Raw genomic sequence first — 22,922 nt, forward strand, 5'->3', positions numbered from 1 at the left:
AATGTAAGAACCAGGCAGTCTTTCCTCGGAGAGAATCTAGGAAGCCTTCAGATGATCAGGAATCTCCCAATACCTCATGGCAACACAAACATGAAGACAGTAATATTCCTCATAGAAGCTGACTCCCTCACAACTCACAGGTTGGTATATCATTCTCAAAAAATCTGCTTGAGAATATGTTGGATTGTAAAATAAGTACAATGAATGGGTAACAAAATAACTGCAACAATCCACCTTCTTACCACCTATTTCTTACTCGCAGACTAGGAGTCTAGTTTGTTCATAGCTTCTGGTGCCACGTAACACAAATGGCGAAGAACAGGTGCCTCCCACTTACTAAAGCTCTCACAGGGCTGGGGATATAGCCTAGTGGCAAGAGTGCCTGCCTCGGATACACGAGGCCCTAGGTTCGATTCCCCAGCACCACATATACAGAAAACGGCCAGAAGCGGCGCTGTGGCTCAAGTGGCAGAGTGCTAGCCTTGAGCGGGAAGAAGCCAGGGACAGTGCTCAGGCCCTGAGTCCAAGGCCCAGGACTGGCCAAAAAAAAAAAAAAAAAAAAAAAAAGCTCTCACAGCCACTCTTAAAGTCAGAGTTTGGGGAGCCGGGACCCCACTGTAAATAAATAAATGGCACAGTGGTAATGCCAAGTGAGAAGTCCTCAGGAAACTTTCTTCCCTTTTCTAGACCCCAGGAAATACACATCTCTGGCCTAGACTCTTTCTGAGCCACTTTTTGGAAAATTTGCTGAGCAATGAAAACTAAAAAGAGAGCCAAGGCAGGAAAGAACCAGCTAATTGAATTGCACTCTGAGTCCAGCTTGTGAAAAAAGGTGACTCACTAGAATCCAGGAACAAGCCTCTGGCATGAGCCAAACAGTTCCCTGGGCTAGCTTTCAGCTTAGGGAGAAGCCACTTGAAGCAAATTTTTGCAGAAATGCAACGTCCTGAAAAGCCCTCATCTTCATCCTCTCCAGAAGAACCCAGAGTAAGTCTGGACACTGCTGTAGGCTCCTACCATCCCTGTGACCAGGCATGCTCCAGCCCTCATGAAAACACCAGTGGATCTCCTGTGGATGCGTTCACTGTCAATATCTCAAGATGATAAGATTTCTCAGCCAGGCATCAGTGGCTGACAATCAAAGTTCAAAGCCAGCCCAGAAAGACAAATCCTTGAGACTCTAATCTCCAATTAACCAGAAAAAAAGCCTGAAGTACAGGTATGGCTCAGTGATAGAGTGTCAGCCTTGAGCAAAAGAGCCAAGCCCCTCCCTGTCTTATAGTTACATTGATCCCAAACTCTGCTCAGGAACACAGAGCCTCCCTTCACTGATTAAAAAGCTGCCCCTCCAGTTGGTTTTGCTGAGCGATCAGGTGGTCTCATGGGAAGAGGGCAGGTTCAGAAAAAAAGAGATCCAGTTCAAAAGTTCAGAACTCTATGTACTACGCAACACCAGTCAGAAACTCACCACACCTAAGCCTTAACTCCCACATTTGCACAATGGGAATAATATAGGCCTAATGTATTTATGTGTGTGATCCACTGAAGTATTATTATATCAATTATAATGTTCACTTGTAGGCATAACTTCCACTGTACATAGGAGGAAGAAACGGCCATTTTTTTTAACATCTGCACCTCATGCTACTTACCACAAATAAATGCTCAAGAAACATTTAATGATTAGACAAGATGAACAAATACAAGAAAATCACCACATACCTGAGATTTCAGTGTCAGGTAACACCATAAACACATTACAGCTTGTGCAGTGCATTTCTCTGTTCTGTGGCAGGAAATCAGACATCATTTCTAACAACAGCACTCAGGTCCAGGTAATTTGGTTGTTGGTACATTGTGTACTGTCCAATATTAGATGGCTCAAGAAAAATAAGCAAAGTGTCCATCAAAACTGTTTTTTTTTTGTCTAAACTAGTCAACAGTCATTTCCTAGGGCTGCTATTTTTAAAAATTAAATTCCAAAGAGTGAAGACAAAGATTTGAAAAGTAGGAAAGCCCTATATGCATGTGTGCCTCCCCTGCAGATGACATGTCCATATATCCATTCTTAGGTATAGGGGAAGTTCAATGGAAGTCTCATCTGCAGCTAAAAATAATTCAAGTAATCAAAGGCAAATAAAAATTGGTTATCAGACCCTCACTGACAGATTCTCTTTGGAGGGACACCTATTTCCTGTGTACTGGTTATTCAGTTTTCAGAGAAAAGACCTAAGATTTTTCTAGAAAAAAATCATTTATAAGCACAACCGCTAATACAAAAGCTTATTACAAAGGAAGGGAGGAAGGTAGGGAAGGAAGGAAAGGAGGGAGGAAGAGAGGGAGGGAGGGAGGAGAGGAGAGGAGGGGAGGGGAGGGGAGGGGAGGGGAGGGCAGGGAAGGAAGGAAGGAAGGAAAGAAGGAAGGAAGGAAGGAAGGAAGGAAGGAAGGAAGGAAGGAAGGAAGGAAGGAAGGAAGGAAGGAAAAGAGTTAACTACAGGTACCTCGGAAGCTACATAATTACTCTTCATGCTTCACACACAAAAGTCTCTTTCAGACCTGTTGTCAGAGATAGTTTATGTTTCTTAAGAAAATAACTCTTTCTACCATAACATCTTACCTCTTTCTTTCTTTGACCTGAATCAATTCTACCCACTCTTTAAGGGACACCTGTGCTGACCTGGTTCCGCTGAACTTTGGCTGGCTTTACCAAACACTTTTACCACATTCTCAAAGGCTGATGATTTGCCAAGGGTAAAGATTTGGAAAAAGAATGTGCCACTGCGTTCTATGCAGTTCCAAAGTTTAATTCCAAAGATGTTGAAACTGCGGCAACCTGAACCACTTGACTAAGTGGAAAAGCCCCTAGGTGACTCCCTAGAAAACATGCCTCAACATAACTAGTTAAAATATAAGTGATCTTACTTGCAGGCATTTTTTTTCAGTTAATCAAGTAAGTACAGAGCACAGGGCAAATACATGGTCCCCTTCCTTCTCACTGGTTAGAACTCAGTGGATCAGAACAATAGATGCTCCAGCACCCAGAAGCTGTCTCCTGCAGCTCCTTAGAACTGGGGATGTGTATGGAAGACTCTGAGACTATTTTTAATTCCTAGTTAAATTAATTTGGCACAAATGTAGCAGGAGTCCCTTCCCTTGCAGGAAATACTTCTGTTACTGTGAATCTGGTACATAAAAGAATCCACCCACTGCAGAGCAGAATTAGCCCTGGAGTTATTGTGTTGGGTTTATTTCCCTGAAATAACTTTCTTTTCCAGGTTTCTCGCAGCATGACAGCACATGAGGAAGGGCACTGTGGGCGAGTACAGAGGGGGTCCCTCAGAGGCTCATCTGGGGGCTTCCCACCACGAGTGTAGAACATGGAAGGTCTTCCTTCTTGTGTTCTCATTGTATGCAGGCCCTCTTGTGCTGCAGGTCATCTGAGTAGCCCTGTGAGAGATGTGCCTAGGCTAGCACAATATACACAGAAATATTACCCAAGTATTTTATTTTCTAAAGAAACCACACAAAAGAATGAAATACAATTTAAAGCTCACCCTCTCCATGAGGCCTCCATTTATTATCCCATTAGTTACTTAAGTGTGTTCTTTTTCTCCCTCTCCTTTTCCTGCTGTCTCTCTCTTCTTTCCCTTGCTCTCTCTGTTCCTCTGTCTCTCTCCTTTCCTTCCTCTCTCTTCTAAACTGGACTGGAATAGACTTCTATCCCAAGTATGGCAGCTATCCAATGCAGTCTTATAGTGTTACTGTTTGCAGGGTGTATAGTTGCAATTGGAAAATAACCTTGCTTTGAGAGGGCAGGAGCTTTCTTCACCTATGCACCCCTCACACCAAGAGTCCCTCAGGCAACATTTAACAGTGGAAAGGTGTTTAAGGCAGAAATAACTTTAAAGATTATCAAGCCTGACGTCTACATCTATAAATAGGAAAATTAAGGTCTAGACAGGGCTTCCGTGATGTGACCAGGCAGGAATGCAAGGACTCTTTACTGAGCTCTGAGAAACCTTGTACAACTTTGTAGTAACTAGTCCTTCTGCAAATCTTACTTTCTTTTGTCATACCAGGAATTAATTTTTTTAAAGTATAACTGCCTTTGCTCACAAAATCATCTTATTTCTATATTAGATGTAAAAACATACTTGGAAAAAAATGGAAAATTCACTAAAATGTATTCCTAAATTTATTTTAAATGCTTTAAGTTTTGTCATAAATGAATCTCTGAAATGTTGAATTTTAAGCAATGCAGCAGCCTTTTCTTATTTGACTGGTCTCTAAGACACAGGAAATCAGTGGAGAATAAAAGAATTCTTGAGATCATAGGAGTGAAAACAAAGTGGCTCTGCCTGCTGGACGTATAGATCTCAACAGAATCCAGCTGCTCGTGGGTTATCCCTAAGTGAGACAGTCAATGCTTTCGGCTTCTTCAAGGCAAGACTCCCCACCTCTTAGCAAGTTAGTTAACTCCCTCATCAGGTGCTCTTCTGGGTATTCTGGCAGGCATCGGCACACTTCTGATACTACTGGTTATGTGTCGGCTGTCTCCCAGGAGAGGAGATGTAGCAGTGACCCAGGAAGTCATCTGAATTCTGGTCTACTGCACTGTTTTTTTTTTTTTTGGCCAGTCCTGGGCCTTGGACTCAGGGCCTGAGCACTGTCCCTGGCTTCTTCCCGCTCAGGGCTAGCACTCTGCCACTTGAGCCACAGCGCCGCTTCTGGCCGTTTTCTGTATATGTGGTGCTGGGGAATCAAACCTAGGGCCTCGTGTATCTGAGGCAGGCACTCTTGCCACTAGGCTATATCCCCAGCCCCCTACTGCACTGTTTTTGTACAGGAAGTACAAAAATACTGTGTACAGTCTCTCTCCAGATAGGACAGGGACACTGGAGAAAATGCATAGTGCAAATAAAAACAGCATGCTCAACAAAAATGCAAACAGAAATGCAGGGAAAGCTTATCCCTTCAGGATTCTTGAAGTCTTTTGGTTGAGTCCACCATGACCACATGAGCAAATGTCCCCATATCTAACACATAAAATAAACAGTCCAAAGATTATGTATGTAGCAAATAATTGTTTGGCATTGGTGTTATTTTATACACAGCACATAAGAATGAATTCTCTTCTTACAATTTACAGGTTAAAAAATTTTAGTGTGAACAGGTTGTACATTGTGGCATTAGGAGAACAAGTGAGGGAGGTAAGATTCCCTAAGAGGGTTGTTTCACAGCTTTGTTCTCACTTAAGCACAGAGAAAACAAGAAGTATAAAAGGGATTGAGTGTGCATATATATACACACACACTCATATCCACACATTCTCACACATATATACACACACACACACATACATGCATGTGCACTGAAAGGTTCAAATGCCTAATTTTCTCTCTAGCAATTTGGGCCTTGTGAACAGGCATAATTTAAAATAAATTGAGATGGTTCTAAAAACAGGAAGGAGTTCGGAATGAGTGACAGAGCTGGTGAGCCAAGATTTTAAGAAGTGTGAGGACGAAGTCTAGAGAAAGGTCAGTCCCACCAAACCCTCCATAGTCTCCCGCCGCCCCCATCATCACGGCCATGGCAGGGAAGAGCACCTGATCAATGGTGGCTGCATGGATAACAGCATTTACTGCTCTTCTGCAAATTCTCACTACTCTTAATGCCCAAAGAAAAACAAGGTCACATTTCTACTGTGTCCCAATCCACATCTTAATTCAGTGAAGGAAGAAGAAAAGCCACTCCCAAAGCAAGCCATTTACCACTGAGCTACATCCCTAGCTCAGAAGAAGCTATTTCTTTTGTTGTTGTTGTTGTTGTTTTTTTTTTTTTGGCCAGTCCTGGGCCTTGGACTCAGGGCCTGAGCACTGTCCCTGGCTTCTTCCCGCTCAAGGCTAGCACTCTGCCACTTGAGCCACAGCGCCGCTTCTGGCCGTTTTCTGTATATGTGGTGCTGGGGAATCGAACCTAGGGCCTCGTGTATCCGAGGCAGGCACTCTTGCCACTAGGCTATATTCCCAGCCCAGAAGAAGCTATTTCTAAACATGGACCATGTTTTAAAAATGGTTACTTGCGGGCTGGGAATATGGCCTAGTGGCCAGAGTGCTTGCCTCGTATACATGAAGCCCTGGGTTCAATTCCCCAGCACCACATATATAGAAAAGGCTGGAATTGGCACTGTGGCTCAAGGGGTAGAGTGCTAGCCTTGAGCAAAAAGAAGCCAGGGACAGTGCTCAGGCCCTGAGTCCAAGCACCAGGACTGGCCAAAAAAAAAAAAAAGGTTACTTGGTTGTCTTACAAAATCTTAGATGTGGGAGCAGTGAACAGAGCCCTGGGCTACATTCAGAGGCTACACACCTGAAACAGAAATTCTGGCCAGACTCCAATGGCCTTTTCATCATCAAATGGGAAGAACACACTTGTTCTGTGAGTCACATACCACAACATCCCCACTTTCAAGTGACTGGGCACTGGTTCCCCAGATTGACTTGACTGCTAATGCTAGTTCTTGAGAAGCCTTTCTTATTTCTTTTTGTCCACTTAGTGTGTATGGGTTGACACTTGGAGCCCAGGAAGCACTGGCCTCTTCATCCCTCTTGAGAGGGAGGGCCTGCCCAGGGTAGGCTGCTTCTCCAGACTGAGCAAAGGGCTAGGAAATTGGCCTGAAAATCTTCAAAGTTCTTTCCACTGAACACAGAAGCTCCTTCTTTTCAACTATGGTTGCTCCTTGAGCCCTAAGGAGCATTTGTTCAAAAGAACTCAGAATGCTTTTCCCATCTGGCTGTTATCTGGGTTCTGCTGATTGATTTTTCAGTCCTTTTCTATTCCTTTCATCTTGAAGATGGCAGAGTAGGCTCACTATTTATAGGTTTCACAAGCTCTGTAAGTTCTCTTTCCCAATCTGCAAATGCTTTGGGGTCTGTGGGTTCAATGAAGGCATTGTTATTTCATATGGTGCATTTTAACACCTCTCCATGATATTAAAAAATCTTCCCTTCAAAATTTTTAATTTTTCAAGGGGAAAAATGCTTGGAGCAAAGTTTTCCTTTTAAGTTCTATTTATTTATCCTCATCCTTCCAGTATCTTAACTGGTCTTTCTCATGCTCTCTAATATTTTCTATTTGGTCAAAACTTTTCTTTTTATTTTTAATAGATATGTATAAATCTGTGCACAGTAAGAGGTTTCATCTTCCATACATGCCTACAAATTACTTTGGTTATGAATGTACCAGGTAGTTTCAATGTGCTCCACCAACCGTACAACCCACAATCCATCAGCCAGGCTCTTTCTTTCTCTTGTCCCTACCTCTCTTCCTTCATGACCATCTCCTTGAGTCAGCCATAAATCCATTCAATACCTGAGACAACACACAATGGTACCCAAGCTATTTATGGCTTTCTCCAGTATATCTCAGTCTCCTCACTCACAAAACAAAAATATTTAATTTATATCAAAGCTTAATCTCCTTGAGCATTCTAATTTTACGCTTTTAAAACTTTTTTTTAACGTTAAAACAAGAAAGCTTGCCATGTTCACACATATCTCTCTGCATTCTCATCCTTTTCCAATTACTCCCTTATACAGTTCACTTTGTTCCCCCTGTGGCTCCACAGACTTATGTGCAGATTTTTACAGTAAGTGAAACTGCCTTGCATGCAGACAGACGACATCTCTCATGCCACAGCCACTAAAACCCCTAATCATAAATTTCTTTACTCTAAAAAACAAGAGGCAAAATTTCTGTATAATTCTTTGTGGATGGGACAGGTAGGACTAGATGGTTCTCTGTAGCTTTTAAAAAAATATCTCATGTACTTCTTTGATTCTTATACTTAAAAAAATCTATCTCTTTTTTTCTCAATTCTGTATTTCTTTGTTTTTCTTTTATTGCCAAATTGATGTACAGAGGGCTTACAGTTTCATACGTTAGGCCTTGGGTACATTTCTTGTACTATTTCTTACCTCCTCCCTCATTCCCCCCTTCCCCCTTCCCCCTCCCCCCATGAGTTGTTCAGTTGGTTTACACCAAATGGTTTTGCAAGTATTGCTTTTGGAGTCATTTCTCCTTTTATCCTTTGTCTCTCGATTTTGATATTCCCTTTCACTTCCCTAGTTCTAGTACCAGTATATACAGTATCCAGTGTATTCAGATGAGATACAGTGATAGCGTGAGTACAACCACAGGAAGGGATATAAGAGGATCATCAACAAAAGAAGCTACGGTTTCACATGGCATGTTGAAAGTAATTACAACATGTTATGGAAAAAAAATCTATCTCTTATCATCACTTTTAAGGATGTAGGTTGTGGGCCTCAGCACCTACAGCCAGTCAAGAGCACAGATATGCGCAGGAAGAGAACCTAGCTTTCCATTAGGCCACAGATGTGCTCACCTTATAATCTACATCAAGCAACAATTCCCTGAAATTTGTTTTCCTATCTCTGTACACTGTGGGTAGGGTATATGTTGACCATATGGTGATTGACCAAACAAGAAAGTAGGCTAAATATGACAGAGACTGTTAACAATTAACATGTATTAATTGACCTATGATCTAAACCAAGACTTTCCCATGTAAACAAGACAGTCCTGTGCAAACTGCTCATTGCTTATTTTTGAGAAATATTGAAAACTTAGAGAAACCATTACAAATTCACCAACTTGCTCTAAAGCCTCTAGAAAATTGTAAAGAGAGACTCAAGTCCTCCCCCTTCTCTGGCTGCTCCTTCTTGGTCTCTTTCCTTGACCTTCCTCTCCCATCCAATCTGCCCATAGTTCCATAGTATTCTCTACTGGGATTGAACCCTTTTTACCTCTCCTTCGGGCAAAGGACTCAACCCGGGCTTAAAGCACAGGGACCTGGATCTTCAGGATACACCTCATTTCTGGCCTCTACACTTGCTCTGCACACCTTCTTAGTGTCAATTTTCTCAAACTGAACTTATCCAAGGAAGTGAAGTTTTGACCTGCCACATCACCCTTTCCCAAATGCATGCTCTACTTCCAGTCTCATGGCCCTTAAAGCACCTCCATCCATTCATATATTTTTCCCCGAAGCCTGGTAATCACTTTCCCTTTCCCTATCTCCCTACACCCATAATGGCCAAGCTCTTAAATGGTTCTTTAATGTGTTCATTCTACCCATATTCCCTGCATCCACCTCTAACAAGCTCCCAGATCCTTGTCCTAAAGAGTAGCTTTGATACATCCCCAGTACATCAACCCACCTCCCACCCAGTTTGTTTCCTACAAGGAGACCTTAGAAGCCTGTATAAGGTGCACATGGAGTTTCACTACTCTCTGTTTAGAACCTTTTTTGTACCTACACCCCAAAGCTGTGTTCCAAATCTTTCTTGTTCTACGTTCTTGGGTTCTCATGCACTAAACTCCTTCCCACATCTTGGCTTTCTCACTTCTTTTTCCATTTGTCTGTAACAGTTCTTTCTTGAGCCCCTTATTATCAATAGACACATGTACATACATCTATTCTCTCTTTATTTCTCTCTCTCTCTTTCTCTCTCTCATTCTCTCTCTCTCTCTCTCTCACACACACACACACACACACACACACACACACACACACACAGAGTTCCTTTAGCTTGCCTATTACTCACTGGGAAAGTTTGGCCTAAATTCCATTCCCATAAGAAAGGCTTCTATGTCAACACAGAGTGGGTACCTTAGGTAAACCTGCTCAGTGTAACTGAATCCTATTCTAATTAGTGACATTTTAATGTCCATCTTTCCCTAGAAGATGTCTCTGGGGGCAAAGGAGACATCTTTCTTCTAATGCTTGTATCCCAAGGCTCAGAATATTATTTGGCAGGTAATAGATTTTCAACAAAGAATACTTGGCCAAAAGAATACAAAAATTAGAACAGGAAAAAGAAGAGACTGATGAAACAAAAATTCTACAAAAACTACTGTAGCCTAACCTCTTCTTCATTCTTGATGGGGTAGAAATAGGAGGCGATACATGACAAAAGAAGAAATATAAGACTATGAAGATAAGACTAATGAACAAAAAATAAAGGAATTACATGATGCTTTGGGACACCTTCAAAACAAAAGTAATAGGTCTTTAGCTTTTTAGAAAAATTGATATAGTACTTTCAATCTATTTTATATTTAAAATGGCCCAAATAGAGACAATATTCCATAAAGAAAGAACATAAGGAAAAGAGGAGGGAAGGCAATGACACTAATTAGTTTTGTTTATATGTGGGGAAAACATTTGATGTTCATGAACTTGGTTTCCTTTGTCTACAAAGAGATACAGTTAGGAAACCTGTGAGGTATCCTGAAGCTACCTGTCCTATAAGGTTCTTTAGAACCCTGGTGGCCAGGAGCCCATAGCATCCATTAGTATTTGAATCAAACTACGTACAGAGGGTCAAGCACTAAGTCTCTTCATTACATGAGTTACAAGAATATAAATCTGAATCCTACAGAGCATCAGAAAAATATCATCTTCTGAGAAGGGTAGAAAAGATTTGAACCCTGCCTGCACCGAGAAAGCCACTTCAAAATCAAAGTTTTCTGATGGGAACAAGTAGTGAAGTAGGAATCACTTGATACCCATGATTTAAGGATGAATAACTAAATTGATCTAGGAAAAAGCAACTCATTCCTTCTCACTGTCTTTTCATTCTCACTGTCTTTTGCTGGTCTCATTTTTTTGGTAAGAGACAAAAGAGAGATGCTCAATAGAGACTAATTGAGCAGAATAATGACACAAATATATGCAAGTATGGGGCATCTGCAGAGATCACAGCTCAGCAAACCAGATGCTAAGTTATTTTCACCAGTAGCAGGACTTACAATCAACATGACAATACAGTGTGAATCTCATGAAACAAGCTAGGTTTTTATCATTGGCTAGAACCAGTAATGCTCCTATTAATTCACAAACTTTTAGAAATAAAATCAACGGGTGATTTATGCCCATTGTAAAACTTGTCATTAGAGTTATTAACGTAAAGTAAGTAGATCTAGTCAATGTTGCTACCCAGAGTGCAAGAACAGAAGCCAATGATTTTCCTCTATGAATTTCTCTGAGCAGCAGCTCAGGGCTCCAATGGATGATAAATCTGTTCATTAGTACAAGCCAAAGTTACAGGAAACTAATTGAAAAGTCTTCTCATTAATAGTATGTGCCAAAATAAAAGTTGTATGGGTACATAAAAAATAAAGCTTAGAAATCCACATTAGCACCAAATAATGGTTTTGAGACTACTTACATCAGTGTCGGGTCCCTTATCTGCACCCGGACATGAAAAAGTAACAAATTCATGGCATCTCTTGTGAACCACAAAACAGCAAACTGAAGAGAGAAAGGAAAACAAGAATTAGAACACTTTAGATTTAATATATCCCCAAAGAGATACTTATAATTAGGAGTCATTTAAATTTTGATATAGACAGAATCTGACAAGCAGCAATCAGAAGGCATTTCACTGTATTCATGGATAGTTAAAGTCAGAAAATTCTACTGCTGACAGGAGTCAAAGACACATAAAACATGACCTCTACTCTCTGAAGTTGAGGGAGACAGGATGCTGAGCTTGTCTAACAGCTTACCAAGGTATAAACCAGCAGTCTAAATTTAAAGTACTTTGTGCTGTCTTACACCAACACACACACACACACACACACACACACACACACACACACGTAAGGGGAGAATGTAATATATTTTGTGGTGAAATAACATAAATACTAAGAAAGTAACTGATTATAAATAACATACAAGTGTGTCTAAATGTGGGCAGCACAATTTGCTTGGCAGGATTTTGGACTTAGGGAAATCATTAAGACACTAGAGCCTAATATATAGAAAACAACCCTTTGAAATGATAAAATCGCTGGGTATACACCAACATCTTCTGTGTCAGCCTGTTTGCTTCCAATGCTATCATTGACTGAGAGAGTCCTTAAAAAGCCTAGCCAAAATTTCTACATATTTCCCAAGCTCAAAATAACTAATACTAATGAATCCTACTAATTAATCAATAAAATTTATGTGTTAGAGGAATGAATAAGTAATGAGAGTGATAATAATGAATAAGTAATAATCACATAAGAGATTTTTATAAATGGTGTAATGTGAAGGATATAGAAGACTCCCTTGCCTTTAGATCCTGAAACTAAGAACAGGCATATTGTACATGTATGTAATTCTAGCTATGTAGAGGTAGAGACAGTACAATCAAGGTTGTAGGGCACCCTGGGCAAAAATGTTAGCAAGACCTTATTTTAAAAACAAAGGAGTGGTGATGGTATGTATATATTCCTAGCTGTTTGGGAGGTGGAAGTAGGAAGATTGTGGTCCAAAGTCAGCCCAGGTATAAGAACAAGATCCTATCTGAAAAATAACTAAAATTAAAAAGGGGTAGAGGACGTGAATCGTGGTATAGCATCTGCCTAGCAAGAATGAAGCCTTGAGTATCAAAACAAAACAGCAAGAAAACCCTTGAAATTAAGCTACAAAGTCAGTTCTACTACTCTATTGGTCTTTGTTGCATAATAAAAGTGTTAAAGAAACAAAAATATCTTTCAAGTTTTAGGGGAGCCATACGTTTTACTGTATGCCATGGTTTGGCTACCGTTGTAGTGGGGTTGAGGTGGGACTGTGGAGAGGTGACTGGGCACTTAAAATTTAGCTGTAATAGATGGAATTAACACACATCAAAAAAGGTAAGCTTGGACCCTTGTTGTTTCTTGGTCTTTTCACTTCCCTCTTGTGAATACAATGTTCCTTCTCTCTGATGAGGGCACCAGTCGGCCTTTACCAGATTTCAGTACCCTGATTTTGGACTTTTAGTCCCCATAACTGTGAGGAAATAAATTGGTGCTATTTGTAAATCACCCAATCTAAAGAGTTCTGTTATAGTTGCAGAAAGGAACTGAAGCATGGCATAAAATTAGAACTTCTTATAGTCTCTGCTCATGTGCTATTTTCTTCTCTCACCAATAATAATGTGTGTCCCTTTACATGTTAGTAGATGATGGCAATCAAAGAGGGTGAGTCATTTCAGTGGGTGGGAAAGGACCACAGGTTTGTTGAAAGTTGAAATCCCAAGAGGAATTCAAATACTGAGCCAAGTACTGAGAACACTTAAAGGACTTTGAGAGGCCAAGAAGAAACGCAGAATATTTTTCAATGAGCCTTAGAAACCACTGAAAGGTTTTAAACAAAGAGTAACACTTACAAAAGCAATGCTTCATAAGTGTGGATGGGAGAGTTTGGAAGAATTTAATGGAATAGATCTAGGGTGGTATGTATAAACCTTATCATTATTCATGTTGCTAAGAACTGAGAGTAACACAAGCCAGAGAAACTGAAGAAGAGACTTACTGGCTGACCACAGAAGAACATTTAATGAAAGTTTTATTGTTCACCAGGCACTTTGTTTGGTCCCTTCACACACATTACTAAAGTGAGTCTTCATATCAACACTAAATATACTTTCATAGTCATATGAAGGGAAGTCATTTTGATGGAAAGCCATAGTACAAATCCTTAGCATCTAGCATATGACTCCACTTGTCACAGAGGTAGAAAGTAGAAGAGAAGCTTTAGGGATGGGAGATGAGGCAAATCAGGAGATCTTGTTTGAAATGATTTTTTTATACTTACTTATTGTCATGTACAGAAAGGTTACAGTTTCATACGTTAGGCCTTGGGTACATTTCTTGTACTGAAAGTTGAGGAAGTGGATACGGTGGACATTTACAACACTGCAAATATTCTTAGTGCCACTGAATTACACATTTAAGATGGTTTAAGTGGTAAATTTTGTGACATATTTTACCACAATAAAAATTTACTTAACCAACAACAATATTTATGAAATCACAAACAAGAGGCAAGGGAAGTCAGAGACAGTAGAAGTTAAGTCCATGTAGTCCTGTTTATGTGAATTTTTTGGTGATATTTATGTTTACCATTGAGTTTTAGTCAAAACTCAAGAAAACGTACCAAGAAAAATTTACCTTATGAATTTTGTTCTTGTGGTACCAGAGATTGATCCCACAGACTTACTAGGTAAACATTCTCACTTGAGCTATGCTACTTCCTGGTTTTTATTTTGTTTTTAGAGATAGGCCCTTGTTAACTTTGCCTAGGCTCGATGAGAACTCAACATCCTCCCACCTCTGCTTCCCAAGTAGCAGAGATTACAGGTAGACACCATGAGGCCCATGTAAGAGAGAATATTTGCTTCCACTCCATTAATTTCTAAGTGAAATCAGTGTCAGTAAAGAGTAAGGACATGGGGACAATTCAGCCTGTTTCAGAGCCTGGACTTGCAGGACCGTTAAGCATTTGATCTGTATTCCCTCATCTCTCCCACCCATTGCACTGGAACACAGTAAAATAAATAAAATAAGATAATGGAAGTGAAGACCTTGGGACTAGAGCTTTAGTTCCCTTACTAAACTACTCAGAATTTGTCACTTACTCTATGTACAAAATAGGATCAGCCCTTTTCACACCTGACACGGTCTGTCATGTTTGTTTAGGGAGAAAAGTATCTGATGCTATAGACTACTTTCCATTTCTCCTTTAAACATAATTTCCTTTCCTTTCATTCTCAAGTCCAAATCATTTCAAATTCAGGTCATGGTCATGTAAAAGGGAATGTAGATTAAAAAAAAATCCCAGTGGAGAGAGTGAATGAGGGTGAATATGGTTGAAATACTTTATTTGCATGTATGAAAATAGAACAATGAAACCTGATGAAATTGTTTTAAGAGGGGGGAAATGAGGGAGAGATGGAAAGGATGAATAGGATGGAGTATGTTTTATGTATGGAAGTATCACAATGACCAATCCCCATTTGTAAAACTAATATATGTTAAAAAGAAGAAAAAAATGCTTAGAAAACAACTCTTGATTAGGGCCAGGTGCTAGTACCTCATGCCTGTAATCTCAGTTACTGAGATGCTAAGATATGAGGATTATAGTTTGAAGTCAGCCCAGGAAGTAAAGTGTGTGAGACTTATATCCAATTAAACACCAAAAAAAGCCAGACATGAAGCTGTGGCTCAGGTGCTACAGCCTAGCCTTGAGCACAAAAGCTCCAGAACAGCACCCAGGCCACGAGTTCAAGTCCCAGGAATGGCACACACACAGAAAAGTTTCTGATTATCCAAAATTACTGGCGAACACTCTATGACATAACAAATTCTCAATTCCAGAAAGAACCCCCTAAACGCAACAGACTTTGTTTAGAATAGGAGCCTGGTATTTGAGCTTCTTTGAGCTCTTTTTCTTTAAATACATAAATGGTTGCCATCACGTGACATGATTTTAATTAAATTTTACTTAGCTGGAAGGGATTAATGAGAGGTAATGTCACATCAGAATACAATGAAATGAAAAATCTCTAAGACAAGTCAACCGCTTTCAGCTTTGTTAGGAAAGTAATGAAATTTTGAACTTATATTTGCATGTTAAAAGAAAATTATTGGTTTCAAATCTGTAACAATGAAAACAGTCTTCTCCTAGGATACACGTTAGAGCTGTATGAAAACAAATCAATGTGCCTGATGACACAGTACGAAGCATGCCATCCGTCAGACGGTGTGCTGGTTCTGCCTCTAAGCCTTCCTGAACACACTCTAGTTGCATTCTTCTTGGACTCATGGAATCCCCTGTTTCTTAGCAAGCACTCTTCTTCCCTACTTTTTTAGGAGAGTCACCTTTAACTCCTCTCAAATTCTTTTGTTGTAACTTCACCAAGTAAATCTTAACTTCCTTATTCAACACTCTGAGATGGAGAACTGAGTGACCAAATATGAGGCATGAAAGTTAGAGAAGTCACTGGCTAGAGCAACAGAGGAGGTGGCCTTACACACATTGCAACCAAAAACAAAGCCTCAGGATGTAGCTAACAGCCTAGAAGAACAAAGAGAGAAATAAAGAAGCCAGATCTTGGTGTTGGCATGGCATTTACTTTTACATCATCAGTCATGTTTCCATTAAGTTCCCATGAAAAATGTTGCTTTCTTCACACCAAAAACTTCCCATATTGAGTATAACTTAATATACTTGAATATATAAGATCACGTATTATGTGATTTTATTGTTTGTGCCAGTTTGAGTTAAGATTTCTGTACTTCAAACAGCATGAATTCTAAATGCTAATGGAAGAATGGACAGGCTACCAGGTATGACAGGGGCAGACACAAGGACAGGTCAGAATTAACATGGATTTGGGGACTTGGAACACGAGTATTATGCAACTGCAGGAGAAACTATTCCATGCCATCATCTAGACAAAAGTTTCCATTTAGACAAGTTGGGTATGATGTGCTACAAAATTATCCAGGTAAAGGTTGTCAAGCAAGCAGGTGGAACTTCTCAGTCAGAGGCCAAAAGTCAGCTGGTGACTACAAACCAAGCTTTGAGAGAAATCTGCATGACAAAAGAGAATTCCAAGGAGTACAGAGTCTTGAGTAAATCTGCATGTTATAGTTGATGGTGGGAAGGATGAAGTAGTTGGAGAAGTGGAAATTAAGACAAAAAAAGTACTGAGACATGGAAAAAGGTTAGAGAAGGAAAGTCTTCCACCAGGCAATCACAGGATACAAAGATCTTCCAAGACAAGGAGAAAGATGAGGATGGTAAGAGGTGATCATTTCTGATACATTATGCTCTAGAAGCCATGGGAGAATACAGATGATGACAACTACACTAACGTGAACAGAGAATTACTAGATGATTTCCGATCTTTATTCCCAGATTCCTCCTTTCAAATACTAAATAAGGTAGGCTTTCCTAATAGCAACTATAAATGTGCATTAATAAAATCTTGTGACTTAAATAAATGTTTGGGGGGTTATCAAGACCCATTTGAAGGGAAATGAAAATTTTTACTTTATGACACTCAGATTAAAAGTTGCAATTTCATACTGATTTCAGATTCACCTGAATAACCTAGCATTCCTTTTAATTCCACAGGGTATAGAAGGCTCTGTGTGTGTGTGTGTGTGTGTGTGTGTGTGTGTGTGTGTGTGTGTGTGTGCATGTGTGTGCCAGTCCTAGGGCTTGAACTCAGAGCCTGAACACTGTCCCTGAACTTTTTTGCTCAAGGCTAGCACTCTACCACTTGACCCACAGCTCTATTTCCAGCTTTTTGGGTGATTAATTGGAGATAAGAGTCGCATGAAATTTCCTGCCAGGGCTGGCTTGAACTGTGATCCTCAGATCTCACCCTCCTGAGTAGCTAGGCCTATGGATATCAGCCACCTGCACCAGGCAAAGTGTCATAATTTTGCAGTACGACTTTATATCTGAATGCCCATAACCCATCATGCATTTCAGTTTTCCTCTACTTGACCTTAGATGCATTTATTGTTGAACACTATACAAAGTATCATACTAGGCCTCCCAATGAGAACTGTAAAGCTTTTTCTTTTATTTTTCTGTCTGGAATTACCTATACTGGGACTTGGGAGAGAATTGCTAGGAGTTCAAATTGAACTTGGCTTTACAACTGCATCTTCTGCCTTCTCCCTTTCCCCCTCTCAGTCTAAAACTTCCTTAGTCCCGTGACTCAGCACTTGTTTCTTTTGCTTAGATATAACTCCTATCATATATAGGTCTGTCTCCACGATGAATTCTGGGATTTCCCTCCCTTAAACAAAATGTGTGTGCTTTAAATTGAACAGCAACCTACTCCTCAAAAGGACTTGCAAAAAGGAACAGTGTCGGGGCTGGGGATATAGCCTAGTGGCAAGAGTGCCTGCCTCGGATACACGAGGCCCTAGGTTCGATTCCCCAGCACCACATATACAGAAAACGGCCTGGAGATGGGGAGGACTGAAGGTAGTGCAAACACTTGGGACTGAGGTTACAATTCTTGTTTAGTGCACATGAAGAATGGACTTCCACAGGGTGGTGAAAGCTGTAGCCTTCAATTTCATTTCATTGAGCTAATGGTACAGACACTCACCATGTAGGGTAACTTAGTTCTAGCAAAGGATGCAAGATTGCAACAAAGGGATTTAAATGTCAAGTAGCACATCCTAGAGAATTTGAGAAGCAATGCTTCTATTCTTTTTCTGTTTCTACAGGTGTATGTGTGTGCATGTGTGTGTGTATGTGTGTGTGTGCGCACACATGCACCTTTATGTACAAGGCATTAGGGAAGCACCATTCACTCCCTTCTTCAATTATCCCACACATTTACTGAACTCCTACCATACACCAGTACCCTTCATACAGAGTATGAAGATAAAGGATGGCTACCGTTTTGTTTCTGCCCCAGGGGAGCTCAAAGTCTAGAAAGAAATGTGTCAAGAAGTGGGTATCTCCCACATCTTCTCAGTCCCTATCACCTGGATCCCCTGGATCTCCTACTTTTAAAAATCAGTTACAGGGGCTGGGGATATAGCCTAGTGGCAAGAGTGCCTGCCTCGGATACACGAGGCCCTAGGTTTGATTCCCCAGCACCACATATACAGAAAACGGCCAGAAGCGGCGCTGTGGCTCAAGTGGCAGAGTGCTAGCCTTGAGCGGGAAGAAGCCAGGGACAGTGCTCAGGCCCTGAGTCCAAGGCCCAGGACTGGCAAAAAAAAAAAAAAAAAAAAAAAAAAAAAATCAGTTACAATGTGAAAAACAATCATGGAATATTTGTAACACTTTTCATTGACCACTCTGTGTTTTCTCATCCTTCCCTGTAGTAAGTAGTGAGAAAGAACAACATGTTACAGGTCTCTATCTCCCAAAAATATACAAGTACAATAATATGAAGTCTGAAGGTCTCTTCCATGGACTCCAGTGAGAAAAAAATGTAGAGGCACGATGAATGACATTCAGCTGGCACAAGATCACAACTACTGAGGCTGAAAGTGGCACACTGTTATTCTCTACCTCCATGGATCTATGAAAATGCACATAATAGAAGCTATAAAAAAGAATTTTTACAAACATGGCCAAATATTTTTTAAAAATGGGCTCATACTGGTGTGTATGGGACTCCTAATACAATGTGATGGGTAACCTTACATAGAGGGGAAATTTATACACACACACACACACACACACACACACACACACACACACACACAGAGGAGAGAGAAGGCCATGTAAAAATGGAGGCAGAGACTAGAGTGATGTTTCTACACACCAAGGGACATCATAGGTTTGCTAGCAAAGCTAAAAGTGAATCACAGATTCTCTGCCACAAGCTAGCCTTCAGAACTGATGGACAACAAATTTCTGTTCTTTAAGCCACCCTGTATGCCATCTTTTGTTATGACAGCCCTGGCAAATTAATACACACCAATGCAATTTCTAGAAAGTATATGATTCAATCAGTAAAGATTAAATGGTTTCAATGAGAGCAAGTGCTTAGGGATTGGCGACATTTTACCCTGACAGCTCTATGAGACAGCATATCTGTGTGTCTGTCCAATCAGCTTGCATCACCAGTAAATATTAAATCCAAAGAAACCAAGATTGACTGCCAGTCTAATGAATTAGGCTTCTGTTAAGATTTCCACAGGGAAAAATAAAAGCCCAGAAAGATTATAGGTGATGACAGCAAAAAAGTTAGTCAAACTTAAATTGCTAATAGGAAATGAAGATTATGAAGTTCAAAAATATCTGGGGCATTTGCATACACTCAGTTGCTCATGATTATGAATGAGTTTTAATAAAGTCAGAACTTTTAAAGGATTCAACATAGAAGTATAATCAGAAGTCCAAGTTAAAATCATTGCCTTTTCTAGGTGCTTGTGGCTCTTGCCTGTAATGCTAGCTACTCAAGGAGGCTGAGATCTGAGTACTGCTTCTTAAAGCCAGCCTGGCAAGAAAGACCCTGAGCCTCTAATATCCAACTAACTACCAAAGGAAAAAAGCCAGAAGCAGAGCTATGGCTCAAGTTATAGAGTGCTAGCCTTAAGGAGAAAAGCTCAGGGACAGCACCCTTGCCATGAGTTCAAGCCCCAGGATTGGCATACACGCGATTGGCTTTTTTGTGTGTGTTCTGCTTAATAACACCGTCTGGTATCTGCAATCACACAATGACCACAGTCCCATGATGCATCTGGTTGTTCCAAGCATTTCCTTGGTTGTTAATGGTAAGATAAGAAAGTGACTTCTGTACAAGTTTACAACCATCCAGAAAACCAACTCTTAGAATGCTCAAGGGGGGATGGGGATATGGCCTAGTGGCAAGAGCGCTTGCCTCTTATACATGAAGCTCTCGGTTCGATTCCCCAGCACCACATATACAGAAAATGGCCAGAAGTGGCGCTGCGGCTCAAGTGGCAGAGTGCCAGCCTTGAGCAAAAAGAAGCCAGGGACAGTGCTCAGGCCCTGAGTCCAAGGCCCAGGACTGGCAAAAAATAAAAATAAATAAATAAAAAAAGAATGCTCAAGGGACCAAAAGCCCAGTGAAACAATGTGAAGGGTCCGTCTTTGCAAAGGGTATTACTAATTTGAAATATATCACAGAGTCTGAGAATACTAGAATCAGAAGAGACTTGAGAAAGAATCTATGTCCCAGAAAGGCCTTTTGGGGTGGTCTATAGCATGGCCTCATAATAGGGTGATTATTCCTTCCTATATCTAGCCTTTTCTTACTCAGGTCCAGACAACAGTAATAGGTTTAAGCCAACATTTCCATGTATTTGCAGTCTCAGCTTATATTGTTTAGTAAACAAGCTACTTGGTTGTAAGCTCAAGGTCAGAGGCAAGGCCAAGAAACCATTTCTATGTCTCTGGTCTTTATAATTTCACAAGTTATATCTGAACCACTTTTAAGATGAAGTTTTGAATGTGGCTCATTAAGTCACTCCTTCCATAGGTACCTATGTAGCTCCTAGCTGAAAGCCAAAGCCTGGCAGGCCCAAGAGGACTCTAGGACTTCATAAAGCACAATCCTTTGAGGCATTTGCTTAGCAGAGAGGAAGGAAATATGGAATGTGATTTTTAAGGGGGATGGTATGGGAAGAAACTAGTATTCCTCATGAATAGTGCTTAAGTGGCAAGAAGAGGAATCAAGCAGAGCAGACAGGCCTAGATGAAAAGCAAGTAGAGCACTAGGGGCCCCCAAATCCAAAAAGGGATAGCATCTCAAGAGCAGAAGTAGTCTGAAAAAAGACTACAGATCAAGGGTAGAGGGTCACTGTCATACATGGGGACCAGTGGGAAGAAACTGAAGCAGTGGTTAGAAGCATTTAGATTACTTAGATTCCGGCCAATTCAGATTTGTTGAGCAGTAGCTTCATCTCAGAAATGGCACTAGGCCCTGGCCAGTTTAAGAGCACTGAGGTGGCTCAGAACCTTTAAAGAGCTTCAAGTGGAGTTAATTCAACAACACTCACAGATTTCTCTGGGATTCAGCAGTCATCTAGCATGGGTTATGAGCACCTAGGACAGCGTCCTCATCCCAGCTTGTAAGTAAAGAAGACCTGGCTGAGGCAGAAATGATGCTGGTGCTGAGGCTCCCAAAGGCCAACAGGCCCAGGGGCTTTTCTCCTCTAAGCTAAGGCAGCCATCTGACAGAGTTTTTGTAACATCTATGCAAAACAATGAAAAGAGGCTTGAGCTACCTCATGTAAATTGTAGAGACAGGTAGCAGTAGGTCAAAGGAAAACAGAGCACCAATAGAAAGGAATGAGATTCATATCAACAGAGAAAATGTAACTTTTGATCATGGTTCATGGAAGGAAATTACAGAGCTGTCCCGAACATTTCAGCAAACATTCTCCCTTTGAATCCAGCGCTCCCATGTAATTACAAAGCTCCTGTGGGTGAACTGGAGAGAAAGTGTTTCATATTCAATGTTCTGGTTTGGCTTTGATTGCTATCAGTGTTTGAATGGGACTGCGGACTGTCTCAGAACCAAGCACGGATACTGAAGTTTAGTTACAAAGACCAGGCACACTTGGAGTAAGCATGAAACAAAAGTTACTGCTGAAATTAGAAGCTACCATAACACAGTGGTAGTTTCTTTTTAATTCTTAGAGATAAGTACATGCTGGAACTTTCCATAAACAAAGTGCTTTCTTGCCAGGATTATATTGAGCTTTTGTGACAAAGTCTGTTCATATTATGATGCAAATTTTTACCCATGTAGCATTCCCCTCTGCTTATCTTGGGGAACAATTAAAAAAGAAGCCATAATACACTAATTACCTCTCTTTTATCAAGTATGTTGGAAACTAAGAAAGCATCAGGAAGGTGGAACACCATATAATTACAAAGCAAGAAAGCCAGGATCTTCCAGCAAAGAAATATGAAGGTACCCATAGGATTCCAATGCCTGAAGTTAATAGCAATGAGCAGCTGGGGAAAGGGAAGTCTTCCTGAAAAGAAGGACATCAAGGCAGGGAAAGCAACAGATAAATTTTTTTAAATTAAAAGATAAAGAAAAAAATCTTTAAAAAGCAAAAGAAAATCAACCTTACAAGACACACAAACTGAAATTCCAAACTACATGCCAGAAAACGTAAGTTGAAGTGGATTTTAAAAATATTTTGATAAATTATCAAGCACACATGGCTCATGTCTATAATCCTAGCTATTCAGGAGGCTGAGATCTGAGGATCATGGTTCAAAGCCAGCCTAGGCAGGAAAGTCCGTAAGACTTTTATCTCCAATTAATCACAGAAAAAGCTGGAAGTGGCACTGTGGCTCAAGTGGCAGAGCATTAGTCTCAAATGAAAGGAGCTCAGGGATAGTACCCAGGCCCAAAGTTCAAGCCCTCGTGCCAGAAAAAAAAAAAAAAGATAAGCCATTACCCACATAATTGAAATATTTGTAATTTACACTTATGCTTTCCAAAAAACCTTGTATATGTTCAACATATGTGAATAAATAAATGAAATGCAGCACAGAAATAAGTCAAGAACAAAAAAGCATACAATCATCAATAGATGCCCAAAAAATCCTT

General features: G+C 40.4%; 1 protein-coding gene across 1 annotated transcript in view; it reads right to left on the reverse strand.

The window, feature by feature from the left end:
• Positions 1 to 22,922, reverse strand: part of Prkca (protein kinase C alpha) — a 371,818-nt gene that overhangs the window by 212,151 nt on the left and 136,745 nt on the right. Inside the window, 1 exon segment of the mRNA XM_048367133.1 lies at positions 11,253 to 11,335. Within this exon segment, the coding sequence (XP_048223090.1) occupies positions 11,253 to 11,335 (83 nt within the window).

This window comes from Perognathus longimembris, chromosome 17 (genome assembly GCF_023159225.1).
Source record: "Perognathus longimembris pacificus isolate PPM17 chromosome 17, ASM2315922v1, whole genome shotgun sequence".
In the NCBI taxonomy this organism is placed as follows: Eukaryota; Metazoa; Chordata; class Mammalia; order Rodentia; family Heteromyidae; genus Perognathus; species Perognathus longimembris.